The 19881-nt window shown below is 40.3% G+C and overlaps 2 protein-coding genes across 5 annotated transcripts in view; one reads left to right on the top strand and one right to left on the bottom strand.

Moving 5' to 3' along the window:
- Positions 1-19881, bottom strand: part of grik4 (glutamate receptor, ionotropic, kainate 4) — a 539446-nt gene that overhangs the window by 75994 nt on the left and 443571 nt on the right. For all 4 annotated transcript variants that reach the window (XM_051931923.1, XM_051931925.1, XM_051931924.1 and 1 more), the window contains one exon: positions 9000-9165. In XM_051931923.1, coding sequence (XP_051787883.1) covers positions 9000-9165 — 166 coding nt within the window. The remainder of the gene's footprint in view (positions 1-8999; positions 9166-19881) is intronic.
- LOC114656856 (40S ribosomal protein S25) overlaps positions 1-19881 on the top strand; it is a 1002297-nt gene that overhangs the window by 818619 nt on the left and 163797 nt on the right. The gene's annotated exons all lie outside the window — the stretch shown is intronic.

Below are 19881 nucleotides of genomic sequence, written 5' to 3'. Positions count from 1 at the left end.
AACACAACAATCATCATGGAAAGTATTTCCTCTATATTCACTATGTTGGAATATGGTTTTCTTCCATGAATAGTGACCAATCTGGGTATGAGAAGTTATAATGAGCAGAATGCATTCTGGGAAGGGCTACATAATAAGCACAAACAAATCAGAGAGCGGTAGGAGTCTGCGTTTTCAAAGGAGTACATTTTCACCCATCCGCCCTGCAACGCAGACCCGAGCTGATGTTTTCAGATGTATACAGCCTTGGTGAGCGTTTTCAAAATTCTCAGGTTTCAGAGGATAAAAAAGCTGGAGTAGTATGGTTGAAAGGTTTTAAACACATGTGGATGTTGCCTCAGGCTTGAGAATGACATTGTCAGACTATACCCTTTTCATCTTGCACTTTCCTATCAGATGAAGCTGAAGATGGCCCCCAAAATAATAAGCCTAGCTGAGTTAAACTTGGAAATGGGCAGCCTTCAAATAGTGTGCCAAACATAATGAAGACTAATGAGTAGAACAAGGGCAGTGGACAGCTGCCAGGTGTCACTTAGGAAGAGACAGGTTTCAGTGTCTGGTTCCAGGAGGCAAGTCTGCAGATCTGCTCCTGCTTGTGATACTTCAGGATGAAAGGCACGGAGAAGTGATACAGAACACAGTGGCGTAGCTCGAGTTCGCGACACTCGGGGCGGGGCGGGGCATCAATTTGCTGCCCTCCAACATATCTAAATATGTTAACCTATTTAAATAGAAAATTAAAAAGACGTATAGAGAAAAATTAAGATACATTTTGCATAGATTTATTTATATATAGAGAAACAGCAAGGGCGGCACGGTGGCTCAGTGGGTAGCGCTGCTGCCTCGCAGTTGGGAGATCTGGGGACCTGGGTTCGATTCCCGGGTCCTCCCTGCGTGGAGTTTGCATGTTCTCCCCGTGTCTGCGTGGGTTTCCTCCAGGCGCTCTGGTTTCCTCCCACAGTCCAAAGACATGCAGGTTAGGTGGATTGGCGATCCTAAATTGGCCCTAGTGTGTGCTTGGTGTGTGTTTGTGTGTGTCCTGCGGTGGGCTGGCACCCTGCCTAGGATTGTTTCCTGCCTTGTGCCCTGTGTTGGCTGTGATTGGCTCCAGCAGACCCCCGTGACCCTGTGTTCGGATTCAGCGGGTTGGAAAATGGATGGATGGATGAAACAGCAATATTTTTTCACATATAATTATTTATAAGCATCAACTAGACAAGAATATAGTACAGACGCACAGATAAGCCATGTTCTGATTATTAGTTTAATATACACTGCCGGGCCAAAAAAAAAGTTGCCACCAAAAAAAAGGTCACACACTCTAATATTTCGTTGGACCGCCTTTAGCTTTGATTGCGGCATGCATTCTCTGTGGCATTGTTTCGATTAGCTTCTGCAATGTCACAAGATTTAGTTCCATCCAGTGTTGCATTAATTTTTCACCAAGATCTTGCATTGATGATGGTAGAGTCTGACCGCCTCTCTTCTTACCCTGATGCGCCCATCACTCTGGAACAGGGTAAATCTGGACTCATCAGACCACATGACCTTCTTCCATTGCTCCAGAGTCCAATCTTTATGCTCCCTAGCAAATTGAAGCCTTTTTTTCCAGTTTGCCTCACTGATTAGTGGTTTTCTTACGGCTACACAGCTGTTCAGTCCCAATCCCTTGAGTTCCCTTCGCATTGTGCGTGTGGAAATGCTCTTACTTTCACTATTAAACATAGACCTGAGTTCTACTGTTGTTTTTCTTCGATTTGATTTCACCAAACGTTTAAGTGATCGCCGATCACGATCATTCAGGATTTTTTTCCGGCCACATTTCTTCTTCGAAGACGATGGGTCCCCACTATCCTTCCAGTTTTTAATAATGCGTTGGACAGTTCTTAACCCAATTTTAGTAGTTTCTGCAATCTCCTTAGATGTTTTCTCTGCTTGATGCATGCCAATGATTTGACCCTTCTCAAACAGACTAACATCTTTTCCACGACCACGAGATGTGTCTTTCGACATGGCTGTTTAAGAAATGAGAAGCAACTCATTGCACCAGTTGGGGTTAAATAACTTGTTACCAGCTGAAAGATAATCGCCCATGCAGTAATTACCCAATAGGAGGCTCGTACCTATTTGCTTAGTTAAATCCAGGTGGCGACTTTTTTTTTGGCCAGGCAGTGTAATTACGCTGCGAAAACCAGAACCGGTGTAGTGTACAAGCCATAGGTGGGGATGAGCAAGAACGCATTCGGATTGTTAACGAAACGAAATTATACATTGTGAATTAGTTGTTTATCTTACTAGAAATTATTATCGGTGTAATGAATTTGTGAATTTCCCCTTGGGATTAATAAAGTATCTATCTATCTATCTATCTATCTATCTATCTATCTATCTATCTATCTATCTATCTATCTATCTATCTATCTATCTATCTAATGTTCCTGTTTATTTTTGTTATTGCCTCATAAATTTCAACTGCCGTGTCTGATGCCATCACAGAAGGACCGTCTGAAAATGATTTTAGAAGCATTTGTGGATGAAAATCAGAGAATTCATTCATGAGTGATATTTTTCCGAACCCTGCTGCTTACACGTTTTCTGAACCCTGCTGCATTACAAAATGTGCTGCCCGGGGCGGACCGCCCCCTCCGCCCGCCTCTAGCTACACCACTGACAGAACATTCAATAATCTTTCTTTCGTTCTTTCTCTTTCATTGTTAAAGTAGAGAGAATGTTGCTTCAGTGATTAGAATTGATATCTCATACCACCAGAGTCAAGGTTTCTATTCCAAGTTAAGCCACTGTGTGTATTGACTTAGTACATTTTTTCCACTTCTCTGTGTGTTTTCTTCCAATGCTCTACCCTGATGTTAAGATGAGAAATACTGTAAGTGCATGTTAGGTAAACTAGCATTTCTAAATTGGCTCTTTGTGAATGAACATGGAGGTCCGCAAGAGCATAAATCAACCTATACTGTATATAAAAATATAACTAGTACTCTATGTTGTAAACCACATTAAAGTACAACTTGTAAATGTATAGAACTGATACCTGTTGGTATGAGTTAACTGAAATGTTAAACTATGGAGACACGACCAGTCAAAGGCTACTCCATGACACGATATAGAAAACATGAAATAAATAAAAGAAAATTACAGTAATAATAATGCCCTAATAAATAAATAATAAATACAGGATAATGGGAATCAGACGAACACCATCTAGCTAGTAGTCAAACTGATGTAAACCAATAGTTGCATAAATTATGAATTCCAGTCCCAGTGTACACTTAAATAATGCTAGTGGCAAAGCTATGAAACAAAGCAATGATCATAACACATGAAACAAAAAAAGGGTTTGTTACAAATAACATATCCCACGCCCCAGGGTGTAGAGTCCCATTATACCCATTACCATCATTAAGGTATAAATATAAAGATTTCTAGTGGCATCAGCACCAAATCAATCTGACAGATCTGCGGCTGTAATAAACTGGTTGAGAAAACAAATGTGTAAGAAACGCCTGCACTTGGGTGCCAGATCCCACAAGGTCTTCTGGACCTGTTCTAACTCTGGAATACAATGGTCAGGAAATGTATGTCTATAGAAAGAGAAGGTCAAAATATCACTGCTGAAGGAGGATAAATTGTCCAGTCCGATGCATTTTAGAATCATCTTGGTCCTATTCTCAAACAGCAAAGCAGATTTAAATTGTGGAAGAAGTCTCTACACACAGAAATGTCTAAAGCAAAAAACATTAAACAATTATATTAAAAACATAATTATTTCAAAGAAGAAATATACACAGAAGATAGAGATGGGCAAAAAAAGGGTGAGCAGCTATTGCTTGTCAATAAGTAATTACCAATGCAGGGCTAACACACAGAGAGCATATTGCAGCTTACACCAAAAAAACAGATCGAAATCGAAATATCATAAAATTTAAATAAAACACTGAAGATCATGTGATTCATTCAAATCAACTGGTGCCAGAGTATTTAAATATAAAAAAATTAGAAAGAATTGATTCTTAGAAGCTTGTTACCAAAATTTCCATTAGAAATGGCACTTTTCCACTACGGTAAATTAAAGGGTCTGAAATGGAATGCTTACAAAATGTCTGGGAATACAGCAGCCATTCCTGAACACATACAGTATTTATGTCTACTGCAATAAAACCGAGGCTGAAACTTCACCACATCCAGCAATAATGTTCATCAATATCCCTCCATCCATCCATTATCCAACCTGCTATATCCTAACTACAGAGTCAAGGGGGTCTGCTGGAGCCAATCCCAGCCAACACAGGGCGCAAGGCAGGAAACAAACCCTGGGCAGGGCGCCAGAACCACAGGGCACACACACACACACACCAAGCACACACTAGGGACAATTTAGAATCGCCAATGCACCTAACCTGCATGTCTTTGGACTGTGGGAGGAAACCCTCGCAGACACGGGGAGAACATGCAAACTCCACGCAGGGAGGACCCGGGAAGAAAACCAAGGTCTCCTTACTGCGAGGCAGCACCGCTTTCACTGTGTGTTTATCAATAGTTTCTGCTAAAGTTGAAAAATAACATTTTCTATGCTAGTTTTCAATTTTAATTCTGAAATTTCCATAAGCAATCTCCCACTCATTTTAACCTTCAAGAGTGGTGGGTAAGGGGCTGCAGAACAACTCAACCCAAGGGACAAATTATTCAGGAGAGATACAGATTGGGTGTAATTTAAAATTCCAAAGACAACTGAAAAGAACTATTCACTCATTGGATTAAACAGACAGGCAAGAAAAAGCAGCTTTCAGTAGTAAAAACTGATGCACCCTTAAGGATTTAATAAGACCCTCCACACTAAATACACAAATTGCTGCAAATGTCAGACGTCGGTCCCTAATGATGTTTCCCTACTCACCATTTCCTTTCAAATGTAATATCATATTGCATTGTGCCAAAACTTGAAATGTAATGAAATAAAAGCAAAAGGTCAAACGTTTAGAGACAAAAAGAAAGAAAAATATGTAATAGAGATGAGGGAATTTATTAGCTCAAAGAAAAATCGAAAGGGCAGAGAACCCAGTAAGAGACTACTCAGCGGCCAAGGCAGAAGAGGACAGGGCAATTATGTAACGTAAACGTAGATGGAGTTATCCTCTCAGTTGCCGGGATATGTGTCACTTTAAGTCACTCAAAAGAAAGAACATGGTGTCAATTATTGTCTTGGTGAACAGAACTATTTTTGAAATTTTCCCCAAAAAACAAAAGACTTCCTATTGGTTATCATAAATGAACTAGCCATGCTACCACTAGATACTTCCCACACTCTACCTGTCACCTGACTGGCATTGCACCCAACTCTCCTCCTTTGCCTTGTGAGTGGTGAACACAAATAGTGGTTCCATGTAGCTTCTTTGGGCTGTATCTGACTGAGGTATTTGAGTCACTCAGAAACTGAGAATGGCCAGGGTGTACCACTCCCAGGCCTGGCTTCAGAAAGTGATTTTATCTGTTCTTGGTCATCCCCTTAGTTGTATTTTCAATAAGCCATGCTTATGTGGAGCACATATCTCTTGGCAGCAAAGCTCAAATAATCACTGAGCCATACAAACCCCTCCATCTACACCAAGGTTACAATCCTACTACAGCAGTCAAAATGGTATACTCTCCATGGAAGGATGGAAGCTAAGTAATATGGAAGGAGGTTGTAATAGAAACGCTGTTTCTCTAGATCGAGAGGAGCCAGTTAAAGTACTTTGGGCATGTAGTTAAGTTGTCCCTTGGGGACCTTCCACGGGGCTTATACTATAGTCTGTTGGAGATGAACCAAGGGCAGACCCAGGACATGCTGTTAGGATTGTATCTCTTGACTGGCCTGGGAGTGAATGGAAGCTGGAAAGAGAGTGAAAAGAGATATAAGCTGAAATGAATTTTCACCTAATCACTCATCCGTTACAAGGGATATGGACTGTCTTAAACGCACACTTATCATCAGCCCCTAGAGGAGAGTATTGAAATACATGATGTTTGGCTACTATCACTCCTATTGGTTTTCTGAAGACATTCTGGTTGGAGTGTTCCAAGTGCCACTACAGAGACTCACATTTTCTTCTCAGTGGATTTATGAAGGCTCTGAAGGAGTGAAGATGCTCCTGTTTCTGGCTGGAACTTTTGGTTGGGGAGATATGGATTCCTCTCAGTGCTCTACAGAGGTGACTATAAGAAGATAACCCTCAAATATTACGTTAGGAAACTCTGTGAAGAGATATGGTATCTTCTCAGATATTTTCAGAAATCACTGTCGGTGAACAGTCCCTTCAGATACTTGTTCTTCAGAACTGGAAAACCTCTGTATTCTTGTTAGTAATGTTATTTTTTTTGTTTTTGCCTTTGACAAAATTTTACCTACTTGTTTAATAATTTGAAGGACAAATTTACAAGCTTCATTTTCATGTTTCCGTTTTTTATTTCTAATCTTAATTTGAGAAAGATATTTTTTTTCATTTATTTTTAATTATGCCATGCTTCCATATAACCATTTCAGTAGATAGTTAAAGGAACATTCAAGCCAAAAAATTATATTTTTGATATGTTACTTACTCTGTTTAGTTTGTAGTGATGCATCTGAAAGTATTCAATTTTAATTCATGAGAGTGTTTCCTGACTCTGGAGGTGATTTATTTAAGAATATCATAGTCAAAAATGTGTTTGAGACATTGTGAGCATGTGACTGGAAAATTTCACATGTGGATTACGACATAAGAATCTTTTTCATGGACATGCAGCATCAAGTCCCGCAGATCTACTCTTTCGCCTGTCTGTTCCAGATCAGTCTCTGGCAGGTCGTACCTTGAACTTGAATGTGAGGCTTGTTTAGACTTAGATGAAGCTTTAGCTCTCTTTTCTAATTCTTTCTAAGCCATTTTCTGGTACTCATGCTTGCACATACTTACATTTATTTTGATTAAAGTCCCTCAGGTTCAGTAAATATAGGATACAGGAAAAAAAAGGTAAAATAACACCACTGCTAACAGAGTTCCACCTCGGATGTCCATCTCTGTAACAGACAAGACCAAAACCTGGACATTTTCATATAATATGCAATTGTTCAACGTTGGTCACTATAAACTTCTGCTCCATTATATATATATTTTTTTATTTCCGTTCTACATGAAACATTTTTTCAATCATTGCTACAAATTTCATGGAGCAAGTAACATAAATTATTTTTTTATGGGTGGAGTATTCCTGTAAGCACTACATGGTAGCAAGGACCCCAAACCGTCGAGGCACTACAATTCACGCCATGAAGACTTATAAATTCCTGCACAGCATGAGTAGTCTGTCTGCGATAATTGTTGTGGTACTGCAGCCCCTTCTGTAATGATGCAGTTTTGAGTCATCCTCAATAATGCATTCACGTTCTGTTTTCAGCAGTACATTTGCTCTAGTTTCTGTCTCAAAACCATAGATATGTTATGGTCTGTTGCTAATAACATCTAGCACTTGCTCTCTCTCTCATTTTCTCAGTTATTTGAAGAGAAGAGCTGGAACTCGAAAGGCAAGTGTAGAGCATCTGTTCTGTGGTTCAGGCGAGCTGCTTTTGAGTACTCACATCTGGCATCACACTTACTGCGGCACACTGTATTGGTGAAATTCCTACTTAGTGGTTTGTTAAGGACAAGGTGAAGACAACCAGACTGAGCTCATGTTGCATCGTTCATTGGCAGAGAGATGGTTTCTTACCTAATTGGTGAATGAACCAGAGGCTGCACATTCTGGGACAATTACACAGCTACACATTTTTCCCAAAAAATAAAGACATACCAGAATTTATCATAAGAGAGAGACACACACATCTTGCATACCTGCCCATGACTCAAAGTACAAGGAATGAGACGAATGTTGTGGCACAATTAATGTTACTCTCATGTTCAGAGATTTTGCAAGCCCCCCACATTCTCCAGAATGTTCAGGAGATATTTAGTGTATGTGCAATGAAAAATGTCAAACAACTTTTAAAGGGGAACATGGTTTTATCTTACTGGTTTACTGAACTCTTCCAGTTGCTGTAGGGGTCTCTTTAGAGAGTCTACCTGAATGGCTTGCTGAAGTTAGTAAGTGTAAATGTTTCTGGCTAGGTGACTTAAGCTATGTTTTCTCACTTTCTCATTGCATTGCTGAGGTTACTGAGAGTACTCTGTTGTTCCACTGCCTGGCTGGGTCACTTATGCTTTGCTGTCTGCAGTTCACTGACGTCACCTTGTGTACACAGAAACGTCACATTCTGTCTAGGTGACTCTGCCAAAACTCATTTCCTCCTCTGTGGATTACTGAGGTCAACAAGGACCAACATCAGCTATGTCTGGAACATAAAGAGCATTTAAAGAGGACAAATACTCAATTGTATGGCACCCTGCCCGAGGTTTCTTTACTGCCTTGTGCCGTGTGTTAGCTGGGATTGGCTCCAGCAGACCCTCGTGACCCTGTAGTTAGGATATAGCGGGTTGGATAATGGATGGATGGATGGAAATACTCAATTGTAGCAACTAGCTGAGTTCACTGTTTGCGATGAGAGTGATGGGAGTGTCTCCTTGAAAGAACTGAATTGGGAGAATAGGAGATCTCAGAAGCAATTTAGCCCAAATGTAGGTGATACTTCTACTTTGCTTTTACTGCTTTTGTCAGCCTGCACCGTTTGAACGTATACGAAGGAAAGTCAAAAAGTGTGTGTAATCTGACCTCTAACTCTCCCACTATATCATAATTCCAGGAACTTTTTGACTGCCCCTCATATGGAACTCAAAGGGATCAAAAAGATCAATTGGGTTTCCCATTTCCCCGATACACTTGGGTACACTGACATATGGTGCACTGCTGTTGTGCAAACCCCCAGCATAACTTTGCATTCAGCTAGCTGGTAAGCCACACAAGATTGTGGCCTAGATGTCTGAATATACTTGGCGACCAACAAAGAAAAGCCATAATGGATGGAAGCATCTTACACTCAGCTTTGGCACAGATGAGGCAGGAAGTAGTGCTGTTGAAGAACTGCAGAAGGCCGGCGATGGCCAGGCTGACGTCCGTGTTGGTGGGCCGCATATTTAGTGTCGTGAATCTCTGAAACTGTACCTTAAGGATGTCTTCTGGGGCCACTTTCACATATGGGACCTGTAGAGGAGTGACACAAGGGGAGAACTGTTAAACCTGTTGAAGATTTGAACGTGAACATACCGACTGACAATGAACTACAGACCAGTCGATGAGATTCCTTCACCACCTCCTTCTATGAATGATGTGATGCTTAACTCCGCTTCACAGTGCTAAATTAGGAGCCGACTAACACAAAACACCTCTTCAGAGAAGTACAGGCTGTGTATTAGAAGTAGACAGACTCCATCAGCACTGACTTAGATTGATCCGTTCACCTCAGTCTCCTTGAGTTAAAACTGTCTTGCTTTTCATTCTGTAATAAGAATAATCTGACCTCATTACACCTCATTCATCATATTAAGGACAACCATCATTCTGGATCTGAATTAGAAGTAGACTGATTCTATATAATTTAGCAGCAGACAAATCCCCATCCTTGTCTACACCTCTCCCAACCGAACATCCTCCCTGAGACAGTGGCACTGTGCTGAGGAAGTTCTCTGAAGTCCTTCGGCCAGTGGCCATGCAGCTCTTGCACAACAGCCATCTCTCACTCAACTTTTCAGTGCTCGGACCTCCCATTATTACACATGTTTAATCCCCCTTCGCTCAATTAGATATAAGTGAGTTTTGTCACATATATGTAGGCCACCCTAAATAAAAAGCATACTGACTCTGTCAGTTCTTCCACTGAATTAGTAGCTACTGACCCCATCATATCCCACTAATACCTGTAGGAGAGTCTGTCCTTTCAACAAAAAGATCAGGATCATCTTCTACCTCTTTGTTGTTGCTAAAAGAGCACCATTATATAAAACCAACTTTCTTGGCCAGGCGAGAGTCCAGCTGAGCTTTAGGTCAGAAAGTGTGCATCTAAGGCAATTACTCTGACCTCCTGCATCTCCAATCACTCATTAGCAGAGTTCTTCTACTGGAGGGGACATGGGCTGGCAAATAGTGTTATGCACAGCACTAATCTTGCCCTAGTGAGCAACTAATCGGGGTCGCCCTGAGATTTCCAGTCTAGGATCAGTTTGCTGCAGGCAAATCTGCGTTTATCCCGGCTCTCAGCTCATTAGACCTGAAAACAGCAGTCTCTTTCATTTTAAGAATATCAAAATGTAGTAGCCTAATTATGAGAAAACAAAAGCCTAACACAGCATGCTTGTTGTTGATTCACTTGGGTTCTCACTTAATCCAACAGAGCAAGAGGCGGGGGTCTTAATAACAACATATGAAATTAGATTAAAGACAGAGATGAAGGCAGCTTTACAAAATACAAGATATACAAGTGTGGAACTATAAGCAAAATAACTAAGTGAGAAAGCAGGCACAGCAATGGCCCTGATATATTGACCCTATACTAATTACATCAAAAATGTGACTCTTCTCATTTTGCTCTTGTGCAGTTTGAAACAAGGCAGCATCCCCTCACTCTTCACCTTTTGATTTCTGATCTGTCTTCCTTTTTCTGAGACATGACCACAGTGGTCAGCCCTAACCGATACGCTGCCTCCCCTTCTTCAAATTTGTAACGTCTCCTCAGATCACTCCAGTCCATTTAATCACATTACTTCTGTTTTTTTGTCATCCTCTCTAACCCCTCATCATTCTGAAATTCTTTTGCCTCAGTCTATACTGTCTTATACAGGCAAAAAAGGGTGCTATATTTCACATAATTATCAGATGATTATTACCTGGCACTGTACATACAGTAGGTGGCACTGCATCTGTAAACTCCTGACAGTGGACGTCTTACCTGGTATACCTTTGATTTTAGCTGTGTTTCATAGATACTCAAAGTGATGGTGAGCATGCATTTGGGAATTAAAGCTCTGAGACACGCTCCAGCTACCAAGCACTTGAAATTCAGCTCCAGCAGGAAGTCACTCTGGCAATTGCATTGCAGAGAGGAAGGCTCCTCACCTCGACTTTGCACATTAATTACATAAAAAGAGCAGTGGAAGAGAAACGGAGTACTAGCCTTAGGAAAACACAATCCAATCACACTAATGGAGGTCACGCCATTTCTCTTTCCATATTTTAATGTCTAAACTGCACATCAGGAGGCTCAGGGAGGATAATTGTATAGGGAGGCAACAAAGGGGGCATAACATTTCCAACAGACTTAGTGGGGACAAGAGTACATGTCATTGTCTGCCCATCCATCCTGCTGCATCTCTCTCGGTTGGTATGTGTGGATGGAGAGGTGATCATGATTTCGTCTCCTTTCTGTGATCACACCATATGAATCTCATTTAAGTCATTGCATGTGACAGTATTGTAGAGTACACTTGTACAGTATACGTGCAGAAACACTCAGTCCATCTACTTAAATGAATTCCTGTAAGTACGCAATTGTGAGTGGGTGAACTGGTTAGGCTCTACTGTAGCCATATTGTATTGACTTTTGTTTAAATGACTCTGAGTGAGTGCAGAGGTCTCTGTTGTCTTTTGGCAGAAAGGACACCTCTGTTTATGAATGCACCTCAAATTGTTACTGTCTGTACCACTATGTATCTGGAGGCGATAATGCTATTATTACTGACACAGCAAAGGCACAAACCACACCTTCACCTGCGTATGAATGGGTGTACAAATAGAGTTTGCTGAACACACAATTTTCTGCATATACAGTATGTCCTAAAGTTCATGCCTGTGTATGAGTGGGAGTGATCCCCATTTTCTCTGCTCTTAATGACCAAACCATGTAATTGACAGTGTGTGTGTGCAGTGGGGGTTGTGGGATGCTGGGTGCAGGTAAGGACTACTTCTGTTTCAGCTTGTTGCTCGTGTGGCAACTTTCTGTCTGTGGGCCTGTTCGGGGAGGACAAAACCCCTCAATGCCTCCGTTCTCTGTCCTGCAGTAAATGAATGTTGGGTAGCAGGCAGGCAGCCGTGACCATTCCTGCTGACAATGACCTCACATATCGACCTCAGGAAAGTGAGTATGGGGAATGGGGAGTGTGAGGGTTTATGAGAAACCTCGGTTTCTGCCTATCAGCTTTATGATTCCTGTCTTTCTGAATAACTTCACAGAGAAGACAGAGAGTCTAAGAATCTCTGCTGCTGGTGACCATACTTCAGTACAGTGGCTTGCTGTAAGTAACAATGTGAAAACAGACTTGAAGGTTGGGGATGGCCCGTCTGGTTTGTCATCAGTGTGTACGGAATGAAGCAACTCCAGTTCTCCCAAGAAACCTTTAAGGTGCAGTGGTATCTACTATAGTTCATGACTCTCATTAGCTGCTGTTGTGATGTGAGATTTTACATATAACTTGATGAATATTTTGTATGACTTTATTTGTAATTTAGGCAAAGCAATGTAATTTAGTGTTTACGGTCCGTGTACTTTTTGGTATTTGAAATTTCATTTTAGAAGCAGAAACTGAAAAAACGAAAATGAAAGGAATGTTCAGATTTTGATTTTTGATCAAAGAATAAAATGAGGGAATAAAAGGTATTTTTTAATTTTGTGGTAACAAATAGCAGTCATAAACTTAAAATTACACATACTTTTCTCGATTTATTTGTGATTCAAATAATCAAAGTGTTATAGCTCAAAAAAACCCCAAAATTAACGCATTTTCATTGTCTGAAACCGGAGGTACTTCTTCTTCTGTGCGATTTTTGACGACACGTGCGAACAGTACTCCTCACAACACATCAGCCTACGGCCTTGAGTTACACTGCATGGCGTCAGCAGAGGATGGACCATCACGTTGTTTTTCAGAACAGTAAAAGAGTGACACTCCGGGATGAGGACATGACTGCAGAAAAACTGAGTCGCATCTTTCAGGTAAAAATACAAGCTTTGCAAACTTTGCTTCATTGATGTGGCAGTTCTTTTATGAACGTTATTGTTATTACTTACTGTGAGACAGCTAACATTTGGTGATTTCATTTACTAACACTAAGTCTGGCAATTTTTATAGTGCTAGCATTCTGAATGTGTGTAAATGTGTGAATGGTTGCTCATTGACAAGTGTAACACATGTTAAGAAAACTTTCTGTAAATCACGTTGCTCTCCTAACATGTGTTACATTTGTGCGCACTGTTAATACTCGAAGCGTTTACTGTATAGTAGCTGGTAAAAGTCAAAGAGCAACCATTCAAAATGCTAGCACTATAAAAATTGCCAGACTTAGTGTTAGAAAATGAAATCACCAAATGTTAGCTGTTTCACAGTAATTAACAATAATAACATTCATAAAAGAACTGCCACATCAATGAAGCAAAGTTTGCAAAGCTTGTATTTTTGTCTGAAAGATGCGACTCTGTTTTTCTGCAGTTATGTCCTCGTCCCGGAGTGTCACTCTTTTACTGTTCAGAAAAACAACGTAATGGTCCATCCTCTGCTGATGCCATGCAGTGGTCCTTCAAGGCCGTCGGTCGATGTGTTGTGAGGAGGAGGACTGTTCATACGTGTCATCAAAAATCGCGCAGAAGAAGAAGTACCTCCGGTTTCAGACAACGAAATTGCGTCTATTTTGTTGTTTTTGAGCTATAGCACTTTCATTATTTGAATCACAAATAAATCGAGAAAAGTATATGTAATTTTAAGTTTATCACTGCTATTTGTTACCACAGAATTAAAAAAGACCTTATTTTCCCTCATTTCATTGTTTGATCAAAAATCAAAATCTGAAAATTCCTTTCATTTTCGTTTTTACATTTTTGGTTCTAAAATGAAATTTCAAATACCAAAAAGTACACGGACCGTTTACCCCAAACCCTCCACCCCTCCACCCCTTAGGAATGGGTCTGTTTAAATTTTACGACAGGGTTTGGGGGATTAGGTGTTTTAAACGAGTTTGCAGAGTGTTTCTTTGCTAAAGTCATTTCTACCCCCGCAAATAGGCTAAGGTGTACTTTAACATATGATTTGGGGGCAGGTGTTAAGATGTTCTATTCCCCCTTTGGTCTGAAGTATGGCTGTTTGGAATTGGCTTGGATCAGAAGCTTTTAAGTACTACGACGCCCTATTGGCTGTAGGGGTTGGACTGAAAATCTATATATTTACTTGTTTAACCTCACACTCTCTCCCTTACTAACCAACATATGATGAAGAAGTATCTCTCTCTTGCTAACCTGAGATGATGAAGACAACACAATGAAGAGCACAGTTTAGCAGCCATTTTGAACAGACATGTGGCTGAAAGCTGAGCACCAATGATGCCTTAACTAGAGACATTTAAGTAACTACAAGACTATGTGCCGCCTGAACTACATATCATCATTTAATCAGGTTGTACGGTTGCCAATATTCAAATATACTATGCATTTTGTTATTATTTATGAATATTATCAATAATACATTATCTTATGTGTAACTTAACTTCTGCTTGTCTTTTTACTACATCTAATTGCCTGAGGTTATAGATATAGAAGGGAAGGTGGGGATAAGTTATATACAATAGTACCTTATAAACAGTGGTAAGTTTGTGAGATTAGGCATTCTAAGGCTACATATTATTAATACAATTTGGGAAAGTAGAGCAATATATATTACTCTACCAAGACAAAACAGCTGCTTTCTGGTCTCTATCTTACCAGCTCCATCAGGTGACAATATGTCACCTTGTATTAGAAAATTAGAACAACTGTGATGAAAAACAGGCCATTCTGCCTAACAAAGTGCATCGATCTTATTCGCTTAATTTCTCAAAAAATCATCAGGTCAGCTTTTGATGACCCTTAAAGGGTTAATGTGTATCACACTACTTGTTAATGAATGGATTCCGCTACAGATGACTACAAAAGTTAAGCCGTATCTTGAGGTGAAGAGAAATTCAGTTGCAGCATATTACCAGTTAGAAACGTAGAGGGACGAGTTAGCCTTCTGTCTTTCAGCCTCCGAAGTCAGCTCACACTTTAATGTCTAGCTTTCACCAAGCAGGGGCGGCTACTTGATATCAGCACCTATCCACACTCAGCTTGGCAAGCTCCACTGCTTTTATTAATTCTGAATTGAATTTGAAAAACAGAAAAATGATAAGCCTGCAGCCGGATCCTAGCTCTCTCTTTTCTTAGATTCAGCTGTAAAAATCTGATGAGCTCCTTCTGAATGGTAGAAGCCGACACACTCACACAGCAGCCTCTTATGGCTCTTTTTATCTATAGAGGTAAAAGATTTTATTGATCATCCCATTAAACTGGTGATGCTGGATCCAGATATGGTGCAAGTCTTACCAGTGAGACATTTGTACATTTATTTAGTCTTTCTTCACTCACTTTAGAGGTCAAACGAAGAACAAATGCAGATGGCATAAAGATAAGGAAGAGACCTGGAAGCAGAGAGAACTGTGAGGAAGGAAAAACAAAGATGCGAAAAAATGAGACAATCACAGAAAGACATGTGAAAATCAGAGAGACACACATGAACACGTGAGACAAGGTTTCAGATCAGAAACAAGATCTGAGAAGCACATGAAAGATGATAAACGAGATGCAATGAGATCACAGAGTCACAGAATATGATAAAAATCAAAGCAGTGCAGAAACACATCAGAAGACAAAACAGTTACAGAAACACGTGAAGAGATGAGACTGACACACAGAGATATGTGAGGTGATAAGACAACGTAGACAGGATTAAAGAAGTGAAAATCACATAAAGATGATAAAAATCAACACATCACAGAAAGATATGAGGAGATGACACAGTCACTGAAGCACATGATGAGAAGAGTCTGTCACAGAGAAATATGAGGAGATGAGACAATTGCAGACAAGCTTGAAAAAATGAGAATCACAGATAGAATGAAAAAATGAAAGCATCACAGAAAGATACCACATGAGGAGATGAGACAATCACTGAATACGGTGAGATAAGACAGTCACAGACATAATGTGGGCAGAAAAGACAATTGCAGACAGGTCTGAGGAAATTAGTATCACAAAAAATTAATAAAAACCTCAACATCACAGAAAGATGGAAGAATGTGATACAACTACAACAACACATGAAAAAGATGAGACAGTCACAGATAGATGTGAGGAGATATGAGACAACAGGACACAGGCTTGAGTAAATGACACAATCGCAGAATTACAGAGATGTGACATTTAGAGACAGACATGAGGAGATGAGAGAATCATAGAAATACAGAGATGTGGTGATCACAGGCACATCTGAGAAACAAAGACATTTTCAGAAAAAGAGGTAACATAGTCACAGATACAGATGAGGAGATAAGACCATCACCAATGGATGCCAAGAGGTAGGACAGTCACATGTGGATGAGAGGAGACCAGCAAATCATAAGAGTTAAGATAATTACAGTCGAACGTGAACAGAGAATCATACGCATGATACAAACTGAAAGATGTATTAAAAAATGGAAAAAGTCTCAATTAGCACAAGCTGCCCTAATTCGGGGTGTTCATAAGAAATATAACGATTTACTTCATGAGATACAAGAACATAATAAGCAAGAATAGTTGAGTGAAATATTTAAAATATTAAAATGTGTGCTTCAATTTAAATGTTAACAGTCTAAATATTTTCAATTGTAATATAAATTTTTCATTTTTCACCCTCTGATAGAGGTCTATAGAGAGCTAAATCTCTAGTAAAGGACAAAAATAACATCATATTCATATATGAAATAGTCTAAACTTATGTGCCACAAGCTTATTGTTTGAAATTTGTCACTTTTAACCTTCTGGGAGTGGCACTTAGGGGGCTAGGACCACCGGTAATGAATCAGATTTAAAAAATATTATATTCATGATTGGGTGGCACGGTGGCGCAGTGGTAGCGCTGCTGCCTCGTAGTTAGGAGACCAGGGTTTGCTTCCTGGGTCCTCCCTGCGTGGAGTTTGCATGTTCTGCCCGTGTCTGCGTGGGTTTCCTCCCACAGTCCAAAGACATGCAGGTTAGGTGCGCTGGAGATCCTAAATTGTCCCTAGTGTGTGCTTGGTGTGTGTGTGTGCCCTGCGGTGGGCTGGGATTGGCTCTAGCAGACCCCCGTGACCTTGTGTTCGGATTCAGCAGGTTGGAAAATGGATGGATATTCATGATCAGCAACCTCAGAAGTGCATGCCTGTATTACCAATAACCATTTTTGACATTTTGTGAAAAGTAGTAATTGTTGAATCCTCAGATTCGATTAGGGGGTGAACTCCTTGGGTTTGTTGATGGGGTATGAACAATGTCACGTCCTTCTGATCATTTTTGCTAAAGAAAACTATTAGTTTACTTTACTCATTATCCAAAGGGTGAAATTTCCTCTACAAAATTATGGTCCATAAATTGTATAAAAATTAGGATTTTTAGGTCTAGAGGGACAAAATTATTTGCCACCCAAAAAGCTTTATGTCTTGCATAACTAAACATCAAGACTAGTCAAATGATATATCATATGTGGGGGTTTTCTCATACCGGTGAGGCCTTGGACCAAAGAGTTCATTCATAGGTAATTTTTTATGAGCGCAGTAGATAAAAAGAGATGTGAGGAGATAAGCCATTCACAAAAGACATAAGAAAATATGACAATAACAAACAACCACAGTGAGAGAGGCAAGTAATGAAGAAAGAACAGAATCACAGACATAAAGATGTCAAGGCAATCACAGTCTGATGTAAGATGAAATAGCTACAAACATATGAAGGCATGGACAGTCACAAACAAAAGTGAGAAGATCAGAGAAAATAGAGATGAGAGACAAAGATGAAACTGACATGAAAATATGACAACCAGACAGATGTAGTAAGAACAACCAAACACAAAGAAATGAGACAATAAACGTGAGTACAGAAGAGAATCAAAAAGAACAATGTCATCAGATAAAATCATAGATGCAGCCTTTATATTCTCAAACTGGATATCTTTCAGACCTCAGCTGTGTTTTGATAAAGAGTTCATGCAAATCACATAGAAGGGACAAGGTCTACCCTTGGTGGAGTCCAATGGTAACAAGGAACAGACTTGATTTAACACCAAGTATGCAAACATAATTGTTCATCCGAGGGCTTGAACTGGAGAGGGTGAGCAGCATTAAATACCTGGGCGTCTACATCAGTGAGGACCTCACTTGGACACTTAACACCACACAGCTGGTCAAGAGGGCTCAACAGCGGCTGTACTTTCTGAGGAGGCTGAGGAAGTTTGGTATGTCGACTAAGATCCTCGCCAACTATTACAGCTGCATTGTTGAGAGCATCTTGACCAGCTGCATCACCGTGTGGTACGGCAACACTACTGCCATGGACCACAAACGCCTGCAGAGAGTGGTAGAGACTGCTGAGAAGATCACCAGGAACCCACTGCCCCCCACAGAGCATCTACAACTGCAGAGTCTGCAGGAGAACTGCCTCGATCCTCAGGGACCCCACATACCCACAACACGAACCGGTCACACTTCTACCCTCAGGCAGGAGGTATAGAAGTATGAAATGCAGGACTTCCAGGCTAAAGAACTCTTTCTTCCCCAAGGCTATTAGACTCCTAAATAACTGACTGGACTATTTACCTCACACAACTGTAACTGTATTTGACTTGTCCATCACACACCTACCTGCACATTACACTTTATATTTCTAGTCTGTTTTTATACTTTATGCTGCCTCTTTTACTTATTATCTATCTGCTACTTATTATTTATGTTTATCTTTATATGTTGGTTTTGTCATTTGGTGTGGACAGCAAAGAAAGAATTTCATTGTATGGGGAAACGTGTTTCCTTAATGTGCACGTGACAATAAACTTTGAACTTGAACTTGAAATATAAGGAACTGAATGGCATGCGGCAATGGCCAAGACTCTTTGCTCTTGTAGCATCTTCCACAACATACCACAAAGCACACAATCATAAGCTTTTTTAAAATCTACAAAACACATGTAGACAGGATTGACAAACTCCCAGGAAAATTATATAAAGATAACAAAAATCAAAACATTACAGAAAGCATCTTAAAAAGGCGTTCCACAGTCAGGACAGGATCCAGATTGCTCTTCGTGAATATGAGGTTCAGCTGTCAGATGGAGTCTCTGTTCCAGTATCTTGGCAGAAGCTTTCCCTGGGAAGCTGTAGAGGAGAATCCCTCAGTAATTGAATACCCCTTCTTGTCCTCATTTTTAAAAATGTGGATGATCAATCTGCTAATCCCGAGAAACTGTCGCTGTTTTCCATGCAACACTGAAAAGGTTAAAAACCAAAAACGCTCTTCTAGAATTCAGTACTCTCAGCATTTTCTGGTCAGAGTTCTTCCATATCTTTGGTTTTGCCACTTCAGAGCTCTTCAATCATTACAGCAACAACCACATCCAAAGCTTCTGGTGCTGCCGTCTCTGAGCAAGGCACATCTACCAGGTTTCGGAGCTCACCAAAATGATTTTTCTACCTATCAAACATCTTCTCGGTTGAGGTTAATATTTCCTCACCCTTGCTGAAAACAGCTTGGGAAACATCTCATCAGTCCTTGCTGAGTCTTCTGACATTTTGGCAGAAAAGTTTTGAGGCTGTCCAAAAGTCATTCTCCACAACCTTGGGAAATTCCACTACACACAGACCTTCACTTTGGCCACTGCCACTGGTGCCACCTTTTGGGTTCACAGGTACCTGTTAGTGAAATTTTCAGACCCTCCTGCTAACATTGCAAGGAAAGCCTCTTTCTTCAACTTGACAACTGCAGTTACTGTACCACTTCAACAGGCACCAACAATCTTTTTGTCATAGCCGCTTGTGTTAAGGTACTGAATAATGTCTATTTGGACTGTACATCCCTAA

This window comes from Erpetoichthys calabaricus, chromosome 9 (assembly GCF_900747795.2).
Source record: "Erpetoichthys calabaricus chromosome 9, fErpCal1.3, whole genome shotgun sequence".
In the NCBI taxonomy this organism is placed as follows: Eukaryota; Metazoa; Chordata; class Cladistia; order Polypteriformes; family Polypteridae; genus Erpetoichthys; species Erpetoichthys calabaricus.
Note: the sequence above shows the minus strand (reverse complement) of the source record. Positions and strands in the feature narration are given on the sequence as shown.